The sequence below is a fragment of the Geotrypetes seraphini genome, chromosome 2, assembly GCF_902459505.1.
Source record: "Geotrypetes seraphini chromosome 2, aGeoSer1.1, whole genome shotgun sequence".
NCBI lineage: Eukaryota > Metazoa > Chordata > Amphibia > Gymnophiona > Dermophiidae > Geotrypetes > Geotrypetes seraphini.
The window spans coordinates 280,404,074-280,430,050 of NC_047085.1; the positions used below are offsets into that span (position 1 = coordinate 280,404,074).

The window sequence follows — 25,977 nt, forward strand, 5'->3', positions numbered from 1 at the left end:
AAATTTAATATAAGGGTAAAAACAATGGGAGGGAAGACAAACATTAAAAAAAAGAAGCATAAGATGAAGATAGATTAAAGCATAAGATGAAGATAGATTAAAGGATCATTTATTCATTAAAAGCATCATTAAAAAGGAAACTTTTAAGCTTAGTCTTAAATTTGTCTAAATTCTTTTCTTCTCTTATATAGAGTGAGAGATCATTCCAAGACTGAGGAGCAGTCACTGAAAAAATAGTAAGACCAGGATATAACTTACTCCGTCACGACAGACAAGGCAAATCAGGAGGCGGAGTAGCTCTATACATTAGAGAGGACATCAAAGTTACTAAAATCACAGACATCAAGTATACAGGAGAATCTCTCTGGGTGAACCTTGCCAGGGGCAACAACAAATGCCTATATCTTGGTGTTGTGTATAGACCACCAAGACAAAAGGATGATGCGGACCAAGAACTAATTGAGGACATTGAGACCATCACACTGCGAGGTGAGACGGTGCTGTTGGGAGACTTCAATATGCCTGATGTGGACTGGAACAAACTTTCCACCACAACCAGCGGCAGCAAAAGGCTACTAACCTCCATACGAGGAGCACACCTCAAACAGATGGTGTTTGAACCCACCAAGGATCAGGCGATCCTGGACCTGCTGCTCACCAACGGGGACAGTGTTACAGAGGTATCGGTGGGAGAAGCTTTGGCCTCCAGAGACCACAACACCGTGTGGTTCCACCTAAAGAAAGGAACCACAAGGTCAAATACCTCGACTAAGGTCCTAAATTTTAAAGGAACTGACTTTCATTGCATGGGGGACTATGTCTACAAAGCGCTGCAAAACCAGAGCACAACAGACAGTGTGGAGGTACTGTGGTCAGCTCTGAAATCCACCCTACAAGAAGCAACCAACATTTACATAAAAACTGCAAGCAAAAGGCGCAGAAAAAATAGATCACAGTGGTTCTCTGCGGAGATTTCAGAACTAGTAAAGCAAAAGAAGAAAGCATTCATAACCTACAAACAATCGCAAAGGCCGGAAGCTAAAGAAACCTATCTGACAAAATCTAGAAATGTTAAGACGGCAGTCAGGGAGGCCAAACTCCAGATGGAGGAAAATATAGCAAGACAGGTTTAAAAAGGGGATAAATCCTTTTTTAAGTACATTAGCGACAGGAAGAAGAACTCAAGCGGTATTGTACGCCTAAAAAAAACCTGACGGTAACTTAGTGGACTCAGACGTAGACAAAGCAGAACTACTCAATAACTACTTCTGCTCAGTCTTCACCCTAGAAGCGCCAGGATCCAGACCTCAGCTACAGTCAAAGGGGTGCTCGGAGGACCCATTCCGGAACTTTGCATTTACCACGGGCAATGTCTACCATGAGCTATCCAAGCTAAAAATGAACAAAGCTATGGGCTCAGATAATCTACACCCCAGAGTACTTCGGGAATTGAGAGATGTCCTAGCAGAACCATTAACCGAGCTTTTTAATCTTTCCCTAAGCAAGGGAAAAGTTCCCTTGGACTGGAAAACTGCCAACGTTATTCCACTCCATAAAAAGGGAATCAGGTCAGACGCCGAAAATTACAGACCAGTGAGTCTCACATCAATAGTATGTAAACTTATGGAAACGTTGATCAAAAACAGATTGGACACGTTTCTGGATAAAGAAAGACTAAGGGATCCTTCCCCACCAACATGGATTTACTAAGGGAAGGTCTTGTCAATCCAATCTGATAAACTTCTTTGACTGGGTGACAAAAAAACTGGATAAGGGAGAGTCCCTGGACATCGTGTATTTAGACTTCAGTAAGGCTTTTGATAGTGTCCCACAGTGGAGGTTATTGAACAAGATGAACGCGATGGGCCTTGGAGAAACACTAACAGCATGGGTAGAAGACTAGCTTAGCAGCAGACTTCAAAGGGTGATGGTGAACGGTACTCCCTCAAACATGTCGGAAGTGACCAGTGGAGTACTGCAGGGCTCGGTCTTAGGCCCAGTACTATTCAATATCTTTGTAAGGAATCTGCCTCAGGGACTTCGAGGCAAAATTACTTTATTTGCAGATGACGCTAAACTATGCAACGTTGTGGGCAGCACGGCAGCACCTAACGGTGCAACCATGCCCGACACCATGGAACGGGACCTAATTTTACTAGAACAATGGTCCAGTACTTGGCAACTGAATTTTAATGCCAAAAAATGTAAGGTAATGCACCTTGGTAAAGGTAATCCATGCAGAACGTACACCCTGAATGGTGAAAACCTAACAAGAACTGCAGCAGAACGGGACTTGGGAGTAATCATCCGGGATAATATGAAAGTTGGCAATCAGGTGGAGAAAGCGTCAGCAAAGGCTAGACAAATGCTAGGATGCATTAGAAGTAGCTTTATCAGCCGAAAGCCTGAAGTTATACTGCCGTTATACAGAACCATGGTGAGACCTCACCTGGAGTACTGTGTTCAGTTTTGGAGGCCACATTATCAAAAGGATGTGAAGAGAATGGAGTCGATTCAGCGAATGGCCACTAGGATGGTTTCAGGACTCAAGGATCTCCCATATGAAGAACATCTGAACAGGCTACGCTTTTATTCTCTAGAAGAGCGCAGAGAAAGGGGGGACATGATAGAAACATTCAAATACGTCACGGGCCGCATTGAGGTGGAGGAAGAAATCTTTTATCCTATGGGTTCCACGGCGACAAGAGGGCACCCGCTAAAGCTCAGGGGGGGGGGAGATTTCATGGGGACACCAGGAAATACTTCTTCACCGAAAGGGTAATTGATCGATGGAATGGTCTTCCACGTCAGGTAGTTGTACAGTCCCCTGCATTGTAAACTGCGCTCAACTGCATAGTACATTCCCTTGCATTGTATCTTCGCTGTGTATGTACAGTCTCTCTTACATTGTAAACCGCTCTGAACTGTTTGTGGTATTGCGGTATACAAAAATAAAATTATTATTACCACGCTCGACTTCAAGGGACGATGGGAAGGTCTGGTGGGGTCGCTCCAGAGGAATGCTTAAAAAATGGATTCTCGAGGAGGGAGGGTTCTTGAGTGGGCAGATTTGTTGGGCCGCCGGCCCTTTTCTGCCGTCACACTCTATGTATGTTTCTATGTATGTTTACCTGTCAGTCAATTTCTCAGAATTCAGCAAATTTGTTACATCACCACCAAATTCAAGACGCAGGCCAAATTGTTGACCCAACGTTTTAAGGACAGAGGGTATCTGGATTGGGTGATCAAACGTGCTTATTATGCCAACCCAGAATTATTACTTAATTCTCAGAACAATTCCACCAGTGACCGGCAAGTGTGTGTCATCTCTTTCTCGGACCAAGCTCAAAAAGTAGCTGGCATCATCAGGAAACACTGGCATGTTTTAGATCTGCATGCTATATTCAAGGACCTGCCCCAAATTGCCTTTTCCCGTCCCAAGAATCTGGGCAATCGTCTTATGCCAGCAAGTCTCAGACTCAGGGTAGCCATAAAGCATGTGGTCATTGTAATATGTGTTCTTATTCTCTTTCTATTTCTAGCTGGTGCCATCCCTCTACTCATCGTGAATACAAGTTAAGACCAATGGGCTGTCTCTGTCATTACATGCCCATGTAACCTTTTATATGTGGGATGTACCAGCAGAAAGATTAAAACAAGACTCTTGGAACACAAGAGTAGGTTCAATACCGCTACTGTGTCTGCCCCCATGGTCCCTCATTGTCTGGACAAGGGCCATGGTTTCTATTAACTTACTTGGTTCCCCGGGACTTCAAAGGAGATAAACTGGCCCGTATTCAGTTACGGGAACAATTGTGGATCTTTAAATTGAACACTGTTCACTCACATGGCCTTAATGAGTGCATTGAGTGGAATATGATTGTGTAGTTGGCCTTTGATTGGCTTATGCTTTTGAGGTCTGTGGTTGGCTGGTCGTTTGATGACACATTTTCTGTTCAGTTTTTAAGCACATTTTGCGCTCTGCTCTGATAGCTCCACCCTCCTTCCTGCTGGCTTGTTTGTTCCAACAGTTTGCCGGAGGTGGCAACTTTTTTGACTCTTCTTCTGTTATTGGCAACAGGTTCCTGATGAAGGGACCCAGAGTCTCCAAAACCGAGCTTGGTTGAACCTGGCTATGTGGTGGTGTAGAAATGCTGCCCTCCTGTTGACTACAGACCAATGGACAATTCTTTCAAGCTAAGTTAGAATTTTTGTTTAGAGCTGGCTAGAGACACTCAGAGCGACTTTTCCTGCTTTATTTCAGCACTTATGTGATTAATTTATATCACTGTTAAATTATTGTATTTAATTCACATTATTGATTTGAGCATACATGAGGTGTCCTGTGATGGTGTGCAGGCTGAGGCTTCTCGACCTGGGCCTTGTTGTGTAAAGCGCTGGAGAATTTTCTCCCTTCACTGACCTTCCATACTGAGGACGCCTCACTTCACACATTTATATCTTTAATTAGATTTATTATTGCATATGATTGTTTACAAATGTGCTTAAAGCAGGGCTTGTTTCTGAGAGTTGTTGACTATTACTGCTTTTTTGGTGTGACTTGTGAGATTTAAGATGAGCAGTTTAGGAATAAAATCTTCTAGGAACTTAATAGGGTTAGGCCCTTCAGCCCCAATCAGTCATGTTATTTCTCCTGGCCCTATTACTCAGATCTTCCAAATCCCTAGTTAGATGCTGCACAGTCTTATGGTCTGACTGGCACTGCACTAAGCTGGTTTCATTGGCAGTTACACGCTTCTCCAAAGCCTCCATTCTCGTGTTTGAGATCTGCACCTGGAGACAGATTCTCCCCCTCCTCTTGAATCTTAACAAGGACACTTGAGTTTTCCTGTAGTTTTTTAGAGTTTTCTACCAGAATGTCTTTACTACTCTTCATTTCCATCATCAATTGATCAAGAATCTCAGCAGAGTCTTTAGGGAGTGGCACTTTGGATGGTGTAAGAGGATCATGTTTAGTACGTTTAGCTGATCCAGTAGCTCCAAATGCATTCTCCAACTTGGTCTGCCTTGTTGCTGCCATATTTTACCACATGCAGTGTTTTTGGAGAAGAAAACAGCCCTTGAATTGCTGATAAATCTTCAGTAGTAGCCTTAATGGGGAGAGCTAAGCAGTTGCACAGCCATTCGCATCGCTGACAAGTTCTGGAATCAAGACATATTATTTTAACCATTTAAATGGAATATGGATAATAGCAAAAATATTGTTTAAATTTTGACAAATAAACTTGCAGAATTTGCTAATTTTGTGTGCAGAATTTTGGAAATTTTTCTTGCACAGAATTCTGCCAGGAGTAAACAAAGAGGTAGAAAGGTGTGAGAGGGAAATATCTTGCATATGGTGGAGCCACTTTAAGTGGGAGGATATGTGGGGGGTGTCCTAATTTATTCCTCAGTTAGAATCTAATCTAGTATTTGTGCGTCGCACAAACCTGTACAGGCTCAAGGCGACTTACAGTGTAATGAGAAAAATGTTACATATGATATGGGGGAATAGGGAAAGAAGGGGAGAAAAGATAGGAAATAAGAGAGAGAAGCTTGGTCAGTATCAAGAGAATACTGAGTGTTCATATAGAGTTAATTTGTTGAGAATTCAGTTATCAATTAGAAGGATCTTCAGTTTCTTCCGAAATGAGGTGTAGTTGGATTCTGTTCTGATTGTCTCTGCGAGGTTATTCCAGGTTTTGACTCCTAGGAAGGTGAGCATGGAGTGGAATATACGTTGATATTTGAGGTTTTTTGTTGAGGGTAGGTTTAGTTGTATCTTGTTGAGAGTTCTGCGAGAGACTGACCATGCCTCAGAGAAGAGTTGAATAAGAGGAGTGGCTCAGTTTCCGTAGCGAATGTAGTGTATAATAGAAGATATTTTTAATTTTATCCGAGAAGAGATAGGCAGCCAATGAAGTTGCTTAAGGTAGGCGGAAATAGTTGTATTTTTTCAGTTTGAATATAAGTCTTATAGCCGTGTTTTGGATAAGCTGCATTTTGTGGACTTAGGTTAGTGTTGATTCCTATATAGGCAGAGTTGCAGTAATCCAGTTGGGATAGAATCATCATCTGTACGATGAGGACGAAATGGTGTTGGTGAAAGTATGGTCTGATGAGTCTTAACTGTCTTATGGTGAAGAGGGATTTTTTTCCAGAGGTGGGATATTTGAGGACCCATGGTTAATGTTGAGTCTAGGATGCAGTCTAGGATTTTGGAGATTCTTTCTATTGTTAGGGTGTTACCACAATGGAGAGCGATGTTTGTCGGAGCTGTTTGTTGGGCGGTGTGATAGTAGAGAATTTTAATTTTGGAGGTATTTAGCTTTAGCTTGTGAATAGTTGCCCAGTATTGAATTTTGTCTATGTTGATTGAGGGTTTTTTTTATAGTGTCAGTTTAGTGTCTGTTGCAGGGATAAGGAGAAGGATGTCATTGGCATATGACTTTATGCTCTCATCTTCAAATTTGATGTCTCCTAGTGAAATAAATAGGTTGAAAAGAATTGGGGGGGGTCACATGATGCAGCTTGCCTGAACGGTCACAGGAGAGGAGAGCTCTGCTCCCACCCTGGTGAAATCGTCTTGTTTAATCCTGAAAAATCTTCTTTTTGGACTTCCTATTCCCCTTGAGAGCTGTGACAGGCTGCCCGTTCTTTTTGGCAGGGATCGGAGAGTGGTGAGGCGCTGGGCATGCCCATTCGTGCAGCTAAACCGATCTGAGAAAAGCTCCAGTCACCCATACCCAAGATGGGGGTTTCTCAGGGGGTTTGCTTGGAGTTATGCTTGTGTTAGGGATGCTGTTTGGAGTACAGGTGGGGGGAGGGGATTTTGCGCCTTTGTTCTGATTGCCTGCTTCTATCACACAGCTACAGGGTCTAATCTAATCTAATCTAAACCTTAGGTTTGTATACCGCATCATCTCTACATTCGTAAAGCTCGACACGGTTAACAAGAGTTAGGGTAGAAAGGAACTCCAGTGGAAGGAAGAGGCAAAATGAAGAGAAAATTTAGAAGACTAGATTAACCAGAGAGGGAGGAGGAGTTACATTTTTGAGAATAACCAGGTTTTCAGATGTTTACGGAAGAGTTGGAGGGAACTCGGATTCCTAAGAGGGGAGGTAAGGTTGTTCCAGAGCTGAGTGATTCTGAAAGAGAGGGAAGAACCTAGTTTTCCTACAAGTGAAACGCCTTTTAGAGAGGGAAAGGAAAGTTTCAGTTTTTGGGTGGATCTGGCAGAATTGGGGTTAGAGGAGTTCCAAGAAAGAGGAATGAAGGAAGGGAGAATACCGTGTAGGATCTTGAAAGTGAGGCAGGCACATTTGAAGTGGACTCTGGAGATAATCGGAAGCCAGTGGAGCTTGGATAAAAGTGGTGAGACGTGGTCGAATTTGCTTTTTGCGAAGATAAGCTTAGCAGCGGTATTCTGAATCCGCTGGAGTCTTTGAAGGTTTTTCTTTGTTAGGCTAAGGTAGATAGAGTTGCAGTAGTCCAGTCTGGAAAGGATGGTGGATTGGACAAGGACGGCAAAGTGTTTTTGATGGAAACAGGATCTCACTTTTCTCAGCATGTGAAGGCTGAAGAAACATTTTTTTACTAGGGAGTTGAGGTGGTCGTTGAAGGAAAGTGTAGAGTCAATGATGACTCCCAGAACTTTACTAGAATATTCAAGATGCAGAGTGGAGCCAGAGGAAAGTGGGATGGAGGTGGGCAGTTGGTCCAATTTTGGGCCGAGCCACAGAAGTTTTGTTTTAGATTCGTTCAGTTTCATCTGCACAGTGTGGGCCCAGGATTGAAGGTTCGAAATACATGAGGATATGTTTGCCGAGAGGTTGGTGAGGTTCCAGTCGGTCTCGAGGAGGACAAAGATATCGTCTGCGTAAGTGTAGAGGGTTTCAATGGGGAAGAGATGGAGGAGTTTAAGGGAGGACATATACATGTTGAAGAGGATAGGAGAGAGAGGTGAGCCTTGCGGGACTCCACAGATCGGGTTCCAGGGGGAGGAAGAAGTGCCCTTCATGTTGACTATGTAGGAGCGGGAACATAAGAACTTCGAGAACCAGTCAAGGACTGTGGAGTTTATGCCTATCTCGGTGAGTTGGTAAATTAGAATATAATGATGGACGACATCAAAAGCTGCAGAGAGGTCGAATTGAAGAAGGACGGCGAACTTGTTGCGAGAATGGAGATATTGAACTTTTGAGATTAAGGAGGTCAGAAGGGATTCGGTGCTGAAATTGGGACGGAAGCCATATTGGTAGGGTTGAAGAATGGTGAATTTCTCAAGGTAGGAAGATAGTTGAGTGGATATGATGGACTCTAGCATCTTGGTAAGAAAGGCAATGTTAGCTATTGGACGGTAGCTGGATGGTGTAGAGGGGTCAAGCTCAGGTTTTTTCAGTAGTGGGGTTAAGGAAATATGGCCCATTTCTGGGGAGAAGAGACCCGAATTGAGGGCGGAGTTTATGAGAATGGTAAGAGATGAGATGGATTGAGGGGGAGTGTTCTCATAGAGGTAGGCGGGGCAAGGATCCAAGGTACAGTTGCAGGATTTCAATTTGAGGCAGAGATTATACTACAAGCAGAGGTAAAGGAAGTAGCTGATTTTTGGGATCACTGGACCACTACCTGCACCTGCATTTTAGACAACATTGCACCTAAACATACCAGTAAAAGTAATGCAAATAAATATAACAAATGGTTCGACATCGATCTCCTAAAAATGAAATAGTTAGCCAGACGTCTAGAAAGAAAATGGAAAAAAACAGGAGAATTATCAGACCGTAACAATTGGAGAGCCAATATAAAAACCTACAAACAACTAATAAAAGATAAATGCAAAACATTTTACTCAAACAAAATCAATTCATCCTGCAACAGTTCACGAGGAGTTAATACAAAAGAGCTGTTCAATCTGGTTACTAACCTATTTAACACCACCCGCTACACTCTACCCACACACAACTTTAAATTACCCTCGGCGAATGACCTAGCCCTGCACTTTGACTCAAAAATTAAAAAACTAAGAAACAATTGCCCAACAGAAGAACCTAATGAACACCATATAGCTAACACACAAGGAAATGAAACCCCTGCAGACATGTTCTGGGATTCATTTCAAGACATAGATTGGAATAACTATACCAAATTATACAACAAATACTCCAAATCATACTGCTTCCTGGACTCATGTCCCCCGGAAATCATGAAAGCGGCACCACTTGAATTTAAACTATCTCTACTGCACTACTTAGCCCATAACCTGAAAAACGGAAAATTCCTCACCAACAAAGGCCACATAATAATAACCCCTATCCTAAAAAATAGCAAAGAATCGTCAGCCCTAGTTTCCAACTACAGACCAATTGCTTCCATACCACTCTTTGTAAAGATCATGGAGGGGCTGGTACACTCCCAATTAATGGAATATCTAGACCAGTTCTCACTCCTTCATGAGATTCAATCCGGCTTTAGACCGCTTTTCAGCACAGAAACGGTAATTGCGGCCATCTTAGATTACTTGCACCTATTTTTAAGCAAAGGCCTCAGTGCCCTGATCATGCAATTCGACATGAGCTCTGCCTTTGACCTTGTAGACCATGCGAATTTGCTACAGTGTCTAGACGCTATTGGCATCAGAGGCGAAGTGCTAAACTGGTTTCATGGTTTCCTTTCGTCCCGAACCTATCAGGTTCGCTTCAACAATGATCTCTCCAACACCTGGAGCAACCCATCCGGCGTTCCGCAAGGGTCCCCACTATCCCCTCTATCCCCTCACTGAGCGTTCAATTAACCCAGCTGGGGATAAAATTATTCAGTTACGCTGATGACTTCACAATTATTATCCCATTTGCCAACTCCATCTCGGAAACAATTCCAAAAGCATCAGAAGCCATAAACTTGATGGAACATTGGATGACAGACTTCAAACTCAAGCTCAATACTGAGAAGACAAAATTCTTTGTCGCTTCACCGCGCCCTCTTGACACCAAAACCCCACTAGACATCAACAAACATAACTACCCCATACAGCCCACCATTAAAATACTGGGTGTAACTCTGGACCAATGCCTCACCATGAAAGATCAGGTAGACTCCCTAATCAAAAAGAGTTTTTTCACCCTCTGGAAACTTAAATCCATTAAAGCATACTTTGATAACTCTGCCTTCAGAATCTTGGTACAATCCCTCGTATTAAGTCAACTCGACTACTGTAACATCGCCTACTTAGCAATCCCCCAAAAGAATATGCGACAATTACAACTAATGCAAAACACTGCGGTCAGACTAATCTTCGGTCTAAAGAAGTTCGATCACGTGACGCCATACTTCAAACAGCTACACTGGTTGCCGATGGAAGCTTGTGTAAAGTTTAAGTTCACCTGCCTCTGTTTTAAAGTTTTCTACGGTCTAACCCCTAAATACATCACTGACCTATTCTCCTTCTCAGCCAACAAACACAAGAGAAGCTCCCACTCGCACTTCGTTTCTTCCCCGGTTAGAGGATGCAAACTAAAAAAACACTATGAGCATCTTCTCTCGCATCAGGCTGCTCTATGGGGTAAAGACCTAGAACAACTCCTATTGCCCACCACTTATGAGGTATTCAGGAAACGCCTCAAAACTCACCTATTCCTGAAATACCTAGACAGCTGACCCACTTCCCTCCTTCCCCTCTCTTGCCCTTTCTCCCCATTGTTCCCACATCCCTTAAGTTAACTCAACTTGTACGTCAACTCAACTTGTACTCCACTAATCTTCTGTAAACTGCATAGAACTTAACGGTATTGCGGTATATAAACTGTTATTATTATTATTATAGACCAGGGATTCGGAAACAAGTTCGAAGGAAGACCAGGATCTGTCTGCTGGGATAGGGTAGGAGTCTGTTGGGATAGGGTTGGGGTCAATTGGAATCAGAGATTTGTAGGAGATTGCAGGTGGGAAGAAGTGCCTCAAGGTGGAGACCTTATCGTTGAAGAACTTTGCAAGAGAATCGGCTGAGGAGGAGGAGGGAAGTATGGAGTCATTTTTGGAGGTTAAGGAACGCCAGATGTTAAATAATGTGCTACTCTGATTGTTGGATTTGAAGATTTTGTCACCGTAGAAGTTTTTCCTTGCTTTTTTTAGAACAGTATTATAGATTTTAATGTTGATCCTCCAGGAGAGTCTGTCTGTAGGGGATTTAGATTTTTTCCATTTTCGTTCCGGAGCACGGCATTTCTGTTTCAGTTCTCTGAGGTATGGGAGGTACCAAGGGGCCTTACAGGAGTAGGAAATGGTTTTAGTGGAGAGAGGGGCAAGGGAATGGAAGGTGGACTCGGAGAGGGCAACCCAATTTTGCCAGTTAGATTCTGGTTCTGCAAGTTTAGAGATGGGGGAAATTTTGTCGAGAAAATTGATCCAGAACAGATTGCTCGAGATTTTTTTACGGAAGGTAATAAAATTTGAGGTGTGGGATGGGGCCCCGAGATGTGACGTGAAAATGGGGAGACAGAAGGCCCCTAGGTAGTGGTCAGACCAGGGGACAATTTCCCAGCGAGTGTCGTCAGTTGAGGTTTTGTGAGTAGTAAGATCTAGAAAGCTGATGAGGTCTAGTGTGTGGCCTTTTTTGTGAGTTGGGGAGAGTGTGGGGGGGAAAGCCTAAAGCGGAGAGGAAGCTATTAAATTCGGATGTATCCTTGTTGGTGACATCGTCAAGGTGGAGATTGATGTCTTCGATGATCAGTAATCTTTGAAATTTGAGGAAGGCGTTTGTTATGGTTTCAAAGGCAAGTTTTTTAGGGGCAGGTGGGCGGTATAGAAGCAGGATACCCAGAGGATGAGGGTGGAATTCGTCATTGACTGCGGCTAACGTATTCTAATGAGGAGTGGCTGCCCTTTTCAAGGAGTTGGATATAGAAGAATGATTTGAAAAGGAGGGCCAGATCGCCTCCTCTTCGGCCTCTTCTGGGAGAGAAGAGGCCTTGGGATCCTTGGGAACAGAGTTCGTTTTGAGTAAATTGGTCATCTTTTGTGATCCAAGATTCTGTTTTGAATAGGAATCCGGGGTCAGAATCCTCGAGTAGATCCTTCAAGATTTGTATCTTATTGCAAGCGGATCTGGCATTGCAATAGAGTGTTGGGACTGGGGTGAGAGAATGTGAGGCAAGGTTGGGGGAAGTGGAAGCGAGGACAGGTTTTAGAGAGCCATGGTTGACTTTGCGAGGGTTTTTGTAGGATGGGTGGTGTTTGGGGCAAATGAGCGTGGGAATTCTGAGGCCAAGGCAGATATTGCGAGCATTTGTAGAGTCGAGGAGGTTGGGGGCAGGGGGTGTCAGGCAGGGGAAGAGTTTGAGAGAAGAGAAGAATAGGAGAAGAAGGAGCCCTGAAGGTGGCTTCATGATGAGAGATTAGAGATCTTTGGGTTAGATGGCCTGTTTGAGGCGTGTGAGAGTAGGTTAAGGATGGAGGAGCGACTAGGTAATAACGTACTGCATGGGTCAGTGATTGGCTGAGTGGAAGACTTCAGAGGGTGGTGGTCAACGGCACCCTCTCTGAGACATTGGAGGTGACTAGCGGAGTGCCGTAGGGCTCAGTCCTGGGACCATCCCTTTTCAACATATTCATAGGGGACTTGACCCGGGGGCTTCAGGGTAAAGTAGCACTGTTCACCGACGACGCCAAACTGTGTAACATAGTAAGTGAAAGCAACCTCAAGGATAGTATGACACAAGATCTGATCACGTTGGAAAACTGGTCCTCGACATGGCAGCTAGGCTTCAATGCTAAAAAATGTAAGGTCATGCATCTCGGCAGCGGAAATCCATGCAGAACATACTCCTTGAATGGAGAAACGCTAGCTAGGACTTCAGAGGAACGGGACTTGGGGGTAATCATCAGTGCAGACATGAAGGCTGCCAAACAAGTAGAGAAGGCCTCATCAAAGGCAAGGCAAATGATGGGATGTATCAATAGAAGCTTCATCAGCCGTAAACCTGAAGTCATAATGCCACTCTACAGAACCATGGTGAGACCCCATCTGGAATACTGTGTGCAATTCTGGAGGCCACATTACCGGAAAGATGTGCTTTGAGCTGAGTCGGTCCAGCGGATGGCCACTAGGATGGTCGCGGGGCTCAAGGGTCTCTCATACGAAGAAAGACTGGGCAAACTGCAGCTCTATACCCTAGAGGAGCGCAGGGAAAGGGGTGACATGATTGAGACATTTAAGTACGTCACGGGTCGTGTCGAGGTGGAAAACAATATATTCTTTCCCAAGGGACCCTCGGTCACAAGGAGGCACTCGCTCAAACTCAGAGGAGGGAAATTTAGTGGTGACACCAGGAAGTATTTCTTCACAGAAAGGGTGGTAGATCACTGGAACAGACTTCCGATGCAGGTGATCAAGGCCACCAGCGTGCTCGACTTTAAGAATAAATGGGACATCCACGTGGGATCCCTACGAGGGTCGAGTTAAGGAACTAGGTCATTAGCATTCAGACTTAATGGGGTGGGTCAATAGAGTGGGCAGACTTGATGGGCTGTAGCCCTTTTTTGCCGTCATCTTTCTATGTTTCTATGTTTCTAACGTACTAGGTATCAGCACAAACGATATTGGACAGATCTAGTAAAGTGTTTCTGAATTGGAGTTATTCTGAAAATGATCTCGTGGAAGGGGGATGAAGATAATCTGGCTATCAAATCAGTATTCAAATTAAAATAGATTTTTGGATACAATAGGCATTTAACAAATTAGTTAAGAATTGACAACAATTAATTGACAAAAATTAAGAAGACAGCAAGCATTTAACAGATTATAAGATTCAACAGGTATTAAGATAATTTTTTGATTACTTTTGCTTTATGTATATATATATATTTTTTTTTTTGAGAGCTAGTAAATGAACTTTACAGTTGAATGGGTTCACGATTATGCTTAACGATTAAACTTAAACATGGGGAAAGTTTCCCCTGCTGGCTCGGGGGGGTGGGCGGAGCGGTGCTCGAGACCCGCCGATGTGGCCGCTGTTTTCAGTTGGCGATAGCCCACTTGAAGGAAGAAAAGTTTCCCCTGCTTCCCTTTCGATATCACCTCTGCTGGAAAGGGGGAGGAGTGGAAATGAGGCCAGGTGTCCTGCTGGAAAGGGCTCCCGAAACTGGCCGCTGGTGCTGAGTGCCGTTAGCGCTGCTTCTCTTTAGTTCTCTCCCCTGCTGGAATGGGGGAGGGGTGGAGATGGGGCCCTGTGCCCTGCTGGAAAGGGCTCCCGAAACTAGCCGCTTGGAGGGAGAAACTGGCCGCTTGAAGGGAGAAAAGTTTGAAGGGAGAAAATTTTGCCCTGCTTCCCTTTCGATCTCACCTCTGCTTGAACGGGGGAGGAGTGGAAATGAGGCCAGGTGCCCTGCTGGAAAGGGCTCCCGAAACTGGCCGCTGGTGCCAAGTGCTGTTAGTGCTGCTTCTCTTTAGTTCTCTCCCCTGGAGGCTGGGAGCTGGGAGGCCCTGGAGTGGCTGGTGTTGGTGTTTTGCTATTTGATTTCTCTCTTTTTTGGGTGAGTATGGCTGAACTGAAAGTAACCGTGTTTAATGTGGCTAGTATTAAGTCCCCGGTAAAGAGATCTAGAGTTTTGTCCAGCCTTCGCAAATTGGACACTGACCTTGCTTACCTACAAGAAATCCATTTCTCTCGGCTGGAACTTGCTAAACTTAAATGTACCTGGGTGGGGAAGGTGTTCTCTTCAGCTTTTGGGGGCAGACAAAGAGGGGTTGCCATCCTAATACATACCCTTCCATCTTCATAAACAGATTCAAGATAAAGAGGGCCGTTTTGTGATGGTGCTAGGCTAGTTGTGGGGCCTTAAGCTATTGCTGTGCAACTTGTATGCCTCAAATGTTTATTGTCATAAATTTTTCACCAATGTCGTTGCCCACATCTCCCAACACACTGAGTATCATTTGGTTCTGGGTGAGGATCTTAATATCACTACGAATCCAGGAGTGGATTGTAATCCGCCCAGGACACGTACAAGGGATCATGATAATTGGGGGGGGGGGGGATGGCTTTCTTGCTCAGCACTTGGACTTGGTAGACTTCTGGCACATCCTGCACCCTTATAACACTGACCACCTTTTGCTCACAAGGTGTATGCTAGTCATTCTCCTGAATAAGCGTCTGTTTTCTATGGCCACTCATTCTGAAATACATGAGAGCACAATTTCTGACCATGCACCAGTGGGATTCCGGTTGAGTATAGCCCCTACATGTCGGACTTTCTCCTGGAAAATGCCTCCTCACTTATATCATGACCCGAATTCCGCACCTTTTTTAGAGCACGTTGGGTAGATTATAAACTTACGAATGACACGTCTGAGATGGGCCCTATTACTTTTTGGTATGCCTCTAAGGTGATTCTCCGTGGGCACATTATCGCGTACATTGCAAGTCAACGAAAAGAGCAGAAGATAGAGCTTTTGCGGCTGTCTGGACGGCTTCACGTTCTTAGGAGGTCCCATATCAGTATGTTGTCAGAAGTGGACCGCCTGGAGCTCTGGGAGGTTTGGCGGCAGCTTGAGGAGCTTCTTAATAAATGCACAGAATGTTCTTTGTACTATCAGCGGTATCAACTTTACCGATGGGATGGCAAAACTGGGAAACTGTTGGCCAATCTAATTCGCCCGCATAAAAAGCGACAGATTATTACCACTATTAAAGATACCAGGGGCATATGTCACGTGGGAGAGTGTAACATAACTGCGCAATTTGTTCAGTACTATCACTCTGTATGGGCGCAGGCCTCTGGATAGGGAAGCATTGACCACTCTTTTTTTGAAGATTTGGGGCTTCCCCAGTTGACAGAGGGTCAAGTGGCAGTCTTGCATGCACCCATAAAGGCGGATGAGATGTCCACCACAATTGGTTCCCTCACTTTAGTTAAGGCACCAGGTCCAGATAGTTTTGGTCCGGAATATTATCAAATGTTGGGGGACCTGGTGGCTCGCCCGCTTAGTCAGATGTGTAACATAGTAGCGAGAGCTGAAGGTCAATTTCCTGAGAACTTGGCGCATATTGTGCTGCTGCCAAAGCCAGGGAAGGATCCTGAACTGGTGGGCTCGTTCAGACTCATTTCCCTATTGGACCAGGATATTAAATTACTAGCTATGACACTGGTGTGTCAACTAAATTGTTTCTTGTCGGAGATGATTCACCTGGATAAGGTGGAATTTGTGCCCGGTTGCTACGCCACAATGACTCTGATGAAAGTATTGGGGGCCATTCACAAACATAAAGATAAGGGGGGACAATCTGCAGTGGTGGGATTAGATATGGAGAAAGCATTCGATAGCATTTCATGATAGTATTTATTTTGGGTTTTGGAGGGTTATGGTTTTATGGGGCTCTTTTTGGATTGGATCAGGGCACTATACACTCATCCCCGGGCTCAGTTGCTAATTAATGGGGGTCTGACAGATGTGTTTGGGCTGCAGCGGGGGACCAGGAAGGGTTGCTCACTCTCCCCATTGCTATTGAGCTTCTGGCTCTCAAAATACGACAAGCCCCTGGTGTTCGATGAATTTGGGTGGGGAGACGGGAATGCAAAATTAGCCTGTTCGCCGACGACATTTTACTATATTTGGACCAGGCTCCCACCCATTTGGCCACAGTGCTGGCGATCGTGCGGGCCTTTGGGGCATTGTCGGGTCTGCAGGGGTTAATTGCAGTAAGTCTGAGCTTTTGTTACTGGCTGGAGGCCCTGTGAAACTGTGGCATGCTTTGCTCCCTATTCCACTTTCAGCTACTCCTGTATGTTATCTGGGTATATATTTGAGTACCAATCCTGCTACATTTTATTCTATGAACATCCTTCGACATCTCGATGTTATTGGGAAACTGTGCCAGGCGTGGCAGGATCTTCCATTGGGCTTGTTGGGGCACGTTGCTTTGGTAAAAATGGTCCTGCTCCCGAAGTTGCTTTATCCCCTCCAAATGCTGCCATTTGGCTCCATCACCAGGATGAACCTCGTTTCAAATCTTTCATCTTTTGGTTTCTTTGAAAGTCTAAGGCTCCTCGAGTGGCTTTGGCTAAGCTGACCTTGGCTAAGGAGGCAGGTGGGTTGAATGTTCCAGATATACAGTTGCCGCCCTTATGCGCTGGATCCACGAGGGCTATACAGGGCACGATCATTATTTTCCATCAGGGTGAGTTGAGGGCTGGAGCCAGCCTTTCCAGTTCTTTAATTTACTGCACTCTCAGCCGGAGAGTCCGTTCCGGAGGCCACTCTCAGTTTTTGTTGCCCTTTAGGCAGACCTGGCAGTGGTAGCAGCGATGACAGGGCCTACCATCTGTGGTTTCTCCATATTTGCTGTTTGAGGGTAACTCTGGGTTTTTTCCTGGTTGGGGGCGATCAGTGTTTCGGGAGTGGGCACAGTGAGGCTACCGTCACATGGCGCAGTTGCTGGACCTCTCAGAGGCTTCCTTTCCCTCCTTTTAACAGGTCCAGCCGAAATGGGCGATCCCCCATACATATCTGTTTCCTTTATTTCAGCTTTGCCATTACTGGACCACTGCCCGCCAGGTGTGGGTGTGTGTGTGTGGGGGGGGGGGGGTTTGGGACTCTGGGTCTCTGGATTGGATCTTTGCAGCTACCCCGTCAGTACTCAACCGGTTGTCCCACTGGTATGGTGTTTTGCGGCTCTCTTCATGGGTTCCTGGGATGAGCAAATTGCGGAAGAGCTGGGAAGGGGATCTGGGCCAGGACCTTACCGAACCCCAGTTGGTGGACTGCTGCTGGACCCTTTATCTCTTTTCTAAGTCCGCAGATTATCAGGAAATGCAGTATAAAATATTACACAGAGCCCATATCACTCTGCATATGGGACACAGCTGGGATTGTGGAGCAGTGATCTCTGTGTCAAATGTAAATGTAAGTCTGGTACCTATATACACTCGTTTCTTGAGTGCACTGAGCTCACCCTTTGGCAGGGGCTCCTGGGCCTCCTTGAATCTGTTCTAGAGAGCTGCACGGGAACGGGGACGACAGGAATCCCGCGGGACCCGCGGGTTCCCCCTTCGGGTCACGGGGATACTGTGGGGATGCCCCCTAGGGTTGCGGGGATCCTGTGGGGATGCCCCCTAGGGTCGCGGGGATCCCGTGGGGACGCCCCTCGTGCTCTTGGGGATCCCGCGGGGTTTAATGCCGCGAGGCTCATCTAATTTTTCTTCCTGCCCTGCTGCGAGGCTTGTCTTCCATTTCCTGCCTGCCCTGCTGCAGCACACATAGCCAATCAGAAGTCTTCCCCAATGTCAGCACTGACGTCGGAGGGAGGGCTTAAGCAAAGCCCTCCCTTCCTCCGACGTCAGCACTGACATTGGGAAGACTTCCAGTCGGCTATGTGCAGCAGGACAGGTAGGGAAAAGGCAGTGGCGTACCAAAGCGGGGGCGCGGTCCGCCCCGGGTGCAGCCATGGGGGGGGGAGTGTGCACAGCTGGTCAGGTCCCCTTACCTTTGTGGCGCTTCCCCCTACCAACCGACAATAGGCCCGGCCGACAAACCTCCCTGCCCTTTAGCCGCAAATCTAAATTACCTTCTTACAGCAGCTTCAATACTCCAGCTGCTGTTAGAAGGTAATTTAGATTCACGGCTATAGGGCAGGGAGGTTTCTCAGACCGGGCCTGTTCTGTTGTCGGTCGGGTGGTGAAGTGCCACAAAGGTAAGGGGCAGGGAGGGAGAAAGGGAGGAAAAGTGGAGTGGAGAAGAAAAGACGCTTAAGGAAAATGGGTAAAACTGAGGGGGGAGAAGGACGCTGAAAGCACTGGGGAAGACAAAGGGGTGGAGAAGGACGCTGAAAGGACATGGGGAAGACAAAGGGGTGAAGAAGGACGCTGAGAGCACATGGGGAAGACAAAGGGGTGGAGAAGGATGCTGAAAGGACATGGGGAAGACGGGGGGAGAAGGACACTGAAAGGACATGGGGAAGACAGAGGGGGGAGAAGGACGCTGAAAGGACATAGGGAAGACAGAGGGGGGAGAAGGACACTGAAAGCACTTGTGGAAGACAGAGGGGGAGAAGGATGCTGACAGGACATGGGGAAGATGAGGGGGGGTGAAGGATGCTGGATGGAAATGGGGAAGAGAGAGTGGGGAGAAGACGCTGGCAGGGAAGAAGACAGAGATGCCAGACTATGGGGGGAGCGGAGGGAAGAAAATGGGTGCCAGACCAATTTGGAAGGGGGGAGAAAGGGAGAGGCACAGTAACAGAGCAAATTGAAGACGCAGAGAGAAGAGAGACAGTAGATGGAAGGAATTGAATGAGAACATGAGTAAAGCAGAAACCAGGCAACATAGGTAGGAAAAAAATTCTTTTTTTTTTTTTTGCTTCAGGATAAAGTAGTATATTAGTTGTGTTGATAAAAATTTATAAACATTAGAGGCTCTGGTAGAAACCCGTTTACAAAGTATGTATTCTTCCCAATTAATATTTCCAAATTAATAAAGTCTTTTTGCTTATTTTTAAATGGGTTTCTACCAGAGCCTTTAATTCAGTAGCATAATTAACTGAAATAACTATTTCTGAAGTTTATAGGGACGGGCGGGGACGTAGGGAATTCCTGACGGGGACGGGCGGGGACGGAGGGGATTCCTGGTGGGGACGGAGGGATTCCTCACGGGGACGGGTGGGAGTCCTCACGGGGACGGGTGGGACTTCTGTCCCCGCGCAACTCTCTAATCTGTTCTTCATAGATCTATAGAATGGGACTATGGCATCCTCTTTTTGGGCCTCCAGGGATTACTATAAGAGCAGGGCTTCTCCCCTTCCCAATGTCGATTCCTGTACAATGCAATTCTAGTAGCAAAAGAATTGATTTTGACCTACTGGGCTTCTGAGGACTCCCCTCCTACCACTCAATGGCGAGGCAAGCTGAGAGAGATGGCTCAATTTGAGATTTGTTCCTATGATATATCCCAAAGCCTGGATATGAGGCATTATGTTACTTTGTGGGGACCTTGTTGGACCTCCTTGCTACTTAACTATTATTTGACCACATTCTTGCATTTGCTTTTCTGGAATCTCCAACTGTGGCGTTTCTGTTTCCCTACTTCTACTCTGAAGGTGTTTGGGGGGGAGGGCAACGGGATTCGTAGGGGTGGTATGCTTGGGTAGATTGAGTTGGATGTAGTATGCTTACTGTTTGTCTGTTGTGCGGCTTGGGGTGTATGGGATGGTGTTTGTCTGAGGGTTGGTGGGTTTCCTAACATAAAAATAATATGGCTGATGGTCTAGTCTGGAGTTGTACCAGTCACGGGTGATGTGGGTCTGGGTTGGTTAGCTGTTTCTCTCTTTGTTGGATTCCAGCCTGCTCACTGCTGGTTCCTTTCTTTGGGGAGGTTTAACATAGAAACATAGAAACATAGAAATAGACGGCAGATAAGGGCCCACGGCCCATCCAGTCTGCCCACCTTAATGTCCCTCCCCTACCTTTGCCCTGTGAATAGATCCCATGTGCCGATCCCATTTTGCCTTAAAATCAGGCACGCTGCTGGCCTCAATCACCTGTAGTGGCAGACTATTCCAGCGATCAACCACTCTTTCAGTGAAAAAGAATTTCCTGGTATCACCTCGTAGTTTCCCGCCCCTGATTTTCAACGGATGCCCTCTTGTTGTCGTGGGACCCTTGAAAAAGAAGATATCTTCCTCCGCCTCGATGCGGCCCGTAAGATACTTGAACGTCTCGATCATGTCCCCCCTCTCTCTGCGCTCCTCGAGCGAGTATAGCTGTAATTTGTCAAGCCGTTTTTCGTATGGTAGATCCTTGAGTCCCGAGACCATCCGGGTGGCCATTCTTTGCACCGACTCCAGTCTCAGCACATCTTTGCGATAATGCGGCCTCCAGAATTGCACACAGTATTCCAGGTGGGGCCTCACCATGGATCTATACAATGGCATAATGACGTCCGCCTTACGACTGACGAAACCCCTTCGTATGCAGCCCATGATTTGTCTTGCCTTGGACGAAGCCTGCTCCACTTGATTGGCAGACTTCATGTCCTCACTGACGATTACCCCCAAGTCTCGTTCTGCTACCGTTTTTGCTAGGATCTCGCCATTAAGGGTATAAGACTTGCATGGATTCTGGCTGCCCAGGTGCATAACTTTGCATTTTTTGGCATTGAAGTTGAGTTGCCATGTCCTAGACCATCGCTCCAGTAGGAGTAGGTCGTGCATCATGTTGTCGGGCACTGAATCTTCGTCTGTTGTGCATTTGCCCACTACATTACTCAGTTTGGCGTCATCGGCGAATAATGTTATTTTACCTCGTAGCCCTTCTGCCAAGTCTCTTATAAAGATGTTGAATAGGATTGGGCCCAAGACTGAGCCCTGTGGTACTCCACTAATCACCTCCGTCATTTCGGAGGGGGTGCCATTCACCACCACCCTTTGGAGCCTACCTCCAAGCCAGCTCCCAACCCATTTCGTCAATGTGTTACCTAATCCTATAGAACTCATCTTGCTCAGTAACCTGCGGTGCGGTACGCTATCGAATGCTTTGCTAAAGTCCAGGTACACGATGTCCAGGGACTCCCCAATATCCAGCTTCCCCGTCACCCAGTCAAAGAAGCTGATCAGGTTGGATTGGCAGGATCTCCCCTTAGTAAATCCATGTTGTCGGGGATCCCTTAGATTCTCCTCATCCAGGATCTTATCTAATTGGTGTTTGATTAGAGTTTCCATTAGTTTGCTCACTATCGATGTTAGACTCACTGGTTTGTAATTGTCAGATCTTACATTGTTATTCTTGCTCTTCCTGTATTGTCATTTTGCTGATTGTGATTTCTTGTCTGGGCCATTTACCATTCTCAATAAAAATATATTTTTTTTAAAAAAAGAAAAGAATGGGACAGAGTGGGAATCCTTGCGGGACTCCACAGAAAGATTTCCAGCTGTTGGAGAAATCTCCATCCTTTTTTACTCTGAAGGAAGCCAGTGAACCAGTTTAGAACAGTGCCTGTCGCCCCTATCTTGGAAAGTTTTGTTAGAAGAAGATGGTGATCGACAGAATCAAAAGCTGCGTATATATCAAATTGAAGCAGTATTGCCTGCCGGCCCTTACTCAGAAGTTGTTTTATTTTAGTTATCAGAGTGAGAACAAGGAGTTCTGTACTGTGTTGTTGTCTGAATCCGAATTGGGTCTGGTGGAGGCAAGAGTATTGTTCGATGTATGCAGTAAGTTATTTGCTTACGTGGGTTTCAAAGTACCCTTACATATAAATATAATCTTCATCACTTGGAGACCATACGGGTGTTGTGTGTTAAATGGAAGGATCTTCCCTTAGGGTTATGGGGACAGATAGCCCTGACTAAGACAGTGCTTCTTCCTAAGCTCCTGTATCCTTTATAGACTTTGCCATTGTGGATATTCAATCGGGATATTGCCTTGTTCTGCTCCATCATGACATCCTTTATATAGAAGAACAAGAGGGCCCATATCAGCTTTCAAAAGTTGGTTCTGGACAAGCAACAGGGGGGCCTCAATCTACCGGATCTCCGTTTTTATAATGTAGCAGCGTTACTTCATTTTGTGCATGAGGGGTGGACAGGACATGTTCAGTATTCTCCGTGAGGATGGCTGGAGAAGTGGTGCTCACCTCTTTCTCTTTTAAATTTACTACATCTGAAGCCCTCAGCAGTGCAGGGAGAGGCCTCTAAATTGGAGCTTATACAGCCCATTAGATTGGCATGGAGATATGGCGGAGATGCCAGAAGAAAACGCCAGAGGCATCACTGTTTCTGCAGTTGAGGGGAAATGTAGACTTCCCTCCAGGCATGGGAATCTCCTTATTTCAAAAATGGGGGCGTGAAGGTTGTTGGGCGTCGCAAGGTCTCTGGGAGGTGGGCAATGGGGTATTTCCATCTTTTGCGCAGGTACAATCCAGGTGGGCAATGCCAGCCACCCATTTCTGGGCTTACTTACAGATTAGACATTACTTCTCTACTTTGCAACACCGGTGGGGTGATCTTTGGATCTGTGGTCCCTTGGATGTTCAGTTTCTGCATACTGCTGGCTCTGAATAAACTTTCTACTTGATATAAAATTCTGAAATCTGAGTGTGGACCACAGCATTCGGATAAAGTAGCCAAGGCATGGCAACTTAATTTGGGGGTTGAGTATGACAGACGGAGTTTCCTTGATCTTTTTAACTCTGCTCACTCCTAGGTGGGGGAGGTTGATCTTAAAGAAACACAATATAAAATCCTACATAGAGCATATATTTCCCGGGATTGGGGATTTCTCTTTAGCTCAAAGACGGTTTATATACCACACAGTCTTGTTAGTAAATAATTCCATACTACAAAATTGGGTGTTCAGAGCTTGTGAGGTGGCCCGGTACGAGATCCAAACTTATCACTTGGCAGTGCACCTTGAAAAATTGTGTTATGTAGCGCTGTGGAAGGACCTATTATCCCTTACCCAGGGGCCATCTGATAATGGGATCCTCAGTTGCCTTGGTGGGTCTGGGGGGAGCTGACTGGCCGGAGACTAGTGTGTGTGGGACTCTATGCATGGTTGTGTGGATAGGGAGTGCTTGGTGTGGAGCTGGTTGGAGTTTGGTTTGTTGAATGGGGGGCAAAGGATGCATGTGTGGGGGGCACAAAAATTGAAAATGATTGTTGCACTGTGGCTGTATTCCAGCCTACTAGAGTTTGGTTAAGCCTTTGTTGTTGAATATTGTCTGCTGGATAGTTCTGTTTGTGTATTCATTTCCATTGCCTTGATTTGTCATGTGCTGGTGGAGCAGTTGTTGCAACTTTCAATAAATACAATTTTTTTAAATTATGTGTTTATATTATATTTATGATATAATTGATTATAATATTTGAAAGTAGGTGGGTGGGACGGGATATAATTTTTATGTTTGTAGAATTATATAAGAATTACAAGTGTTATTGTTGTTACTAATGATATATTCCTGTACGCTTGCTGTAAGTTTTCAAAATGAATAGTGAGGATGGGAATGCCTGCAATGGACCTGTAGTTTGAGGGAGTGGAGAGATCTGCATTTGACGATTTAGGCATAGGAGTGAGTGCTATTTTTCCCATTTCTTCTGGTAGGTGGCCTTGAAGTAGGGAATTATTTAGAAGAGTTGTAATCCATTTGAAGATTCTTTCATGAGTAAATCAAGGAAAATTTTTGTTGTTTACCTGCAATTATCACTTTCTTTTCCAGAGATAAATAAAAGATTTGACATTGATATGTTAACATTTCTTAAGAAAGAACTGAATATTTCATGGGGAGTCCTAATTTTTTCACATAACTGTAAATATTGAGATTTTTAAATCTGTCCATTTATGCTTTGATGACCACTGACCATTTTAGTAACCACTCTTTGGATAGAAGCCTAAAAGGTACATAGAAACATGATGGCAGATAAAGGCCAAATGGCCCATCCAGTCTGCCCATCCACTATCTCTTCCTCTCCCTAAGAGCTCCTGTGTGCTTGTCCCATGATTTCTTGAATTCAGACACAGTCTTTGTTTCTACCACCTCTACCAGTCAATGGCAAAATTATTCTGCTTTTTGCTTTTTTGTTCCCCTGAAATATTACTGTGTATTTTCAGTGTCTGCTGTTTTGTATGACTAATGACTAACTGCACTTTATTAATTTTTTTTATTATTACCTTCCTCTTTCATTCTCCACAGGGTATATACACACTATATCCATTTATAAAAGCAAGAATAATAACTGTATCCATAGAAGACATAAAAGTGTTACTAACACAAGAAAATCCATTCTTGAGTAAATTCAGCAGTGTGACGCAAAAACAGGCAAAAGACCTGGGTAAGTATTTATTTAAAAATTTATAGTTTGCAGCATTATACAATTCTGTGTGGGTTACATAAGAACACACATAATAAAATTATAACAAACAGTTAAAAGAACATATGATTGGGTTTTTACCATGTACTTATGACTTGGATTGACCTCCATGAAGATGGGATACTGGGTTAGATGGACCATTGGTCTGACCCAGTAAGGCTAGTTTTATGTTCTTAAAATTCTCACTCAACTACTAATATCAATATCCTTTTAACAGAAAAATAATAAATTTAAAGAAACCTGCTTGATATTAACAAAAAGGCTTACATATATTCTCTCTCTCAAACAGCATTGTTTTCACACTTTTCCTAAATTGTAACACATTAGAGGCCTGTAGGACAGTTTATAATCAATATCTGCGTACCTTATTCTCTCGTGCATAAACCAGATAATGATTCTGTCTGGAATCATTTGCCAAATAATTTGTTGAATTGAGTTTTGAGTAGTTGAACTGGGTTGTGATAGAATAGATTTTTTTTTTGTGGCTAGATGTGAGACAGGTACTTTATTAGAATGTTTATTTCCAAGAGGTAAGAGGAAGGAAAGTTGGTGGCACAGGGGGAGGGAAGGGAGGAAAATGAGGAGGGAATAGGAGGTGGGGGGTACTTTGAGTAAAGAATTGAGTGTGGCAAAAAGATGGTGAGGGTTGGCAAGTATTTTTGTTTGGCAAGCAAGAGGGTAGATTGGAAGGACAACAGCATGAATTTTGAAGTGTATGATGTTGACATGTGTGTGAGATTTAAGCCAAAGACACACAAGAGCATAGATTGAGTAGCAATAAGGCCTTATTGGGCACTCTTAGGAACTGCTAAAATGGCAGTATCTGAGCTAAGAGCACGCTGAGACCCTAGGAATCACTCCTTTTTATTGAAATTGTGACATCATCTCAATTAGTAAACAGATGATGTCACAATATCAATAAAAAGGGGTGATTCCTAGGGTCTCGGGGTGCTCTTAGTTGGGATACTGCCATTGTTAGGAGGAATTCTTTGGTGATTCTTAAAAACTTGGAAGTAAAGAGCCAAGGGCTTCCCTAGGCTCTGACCAAACAGTATCAATAGCAGAATTGATAATGGAGTTATAGGAGAGAACAACTTCATCAACAGACTTGTGTGACATAGT

The 25,977-nt window shown here is 44.8% G+C and overlaps 1 protein-coding gene across 3 annotated transcripts in view; it reads left to right on the forward strand.

The window, feature by feature from the left end:
* Positions 1 to 25,977, forward strand: part of NSUN2 (NOP2/Sun RNA methyltransferase 2) — a 922,747-nt gene that overhangs the window by 783,498 nt on the left and 113,272 nt on the right. For all 3 annotated transcript variants that reach the window (XM_033929740.1, XM_033929738.1, XM_033929739.1), the window contains one exon: positions 24,678 to 24,816. In XM_033929740.1, the coding sequence (XP_033785631.1) occupies positions 24,678 to 24,816 (139 nt within the window). The remainder of the gene's footprint in view (positions 1 to 24,677; positions 24,817 to 25,977) is intronic.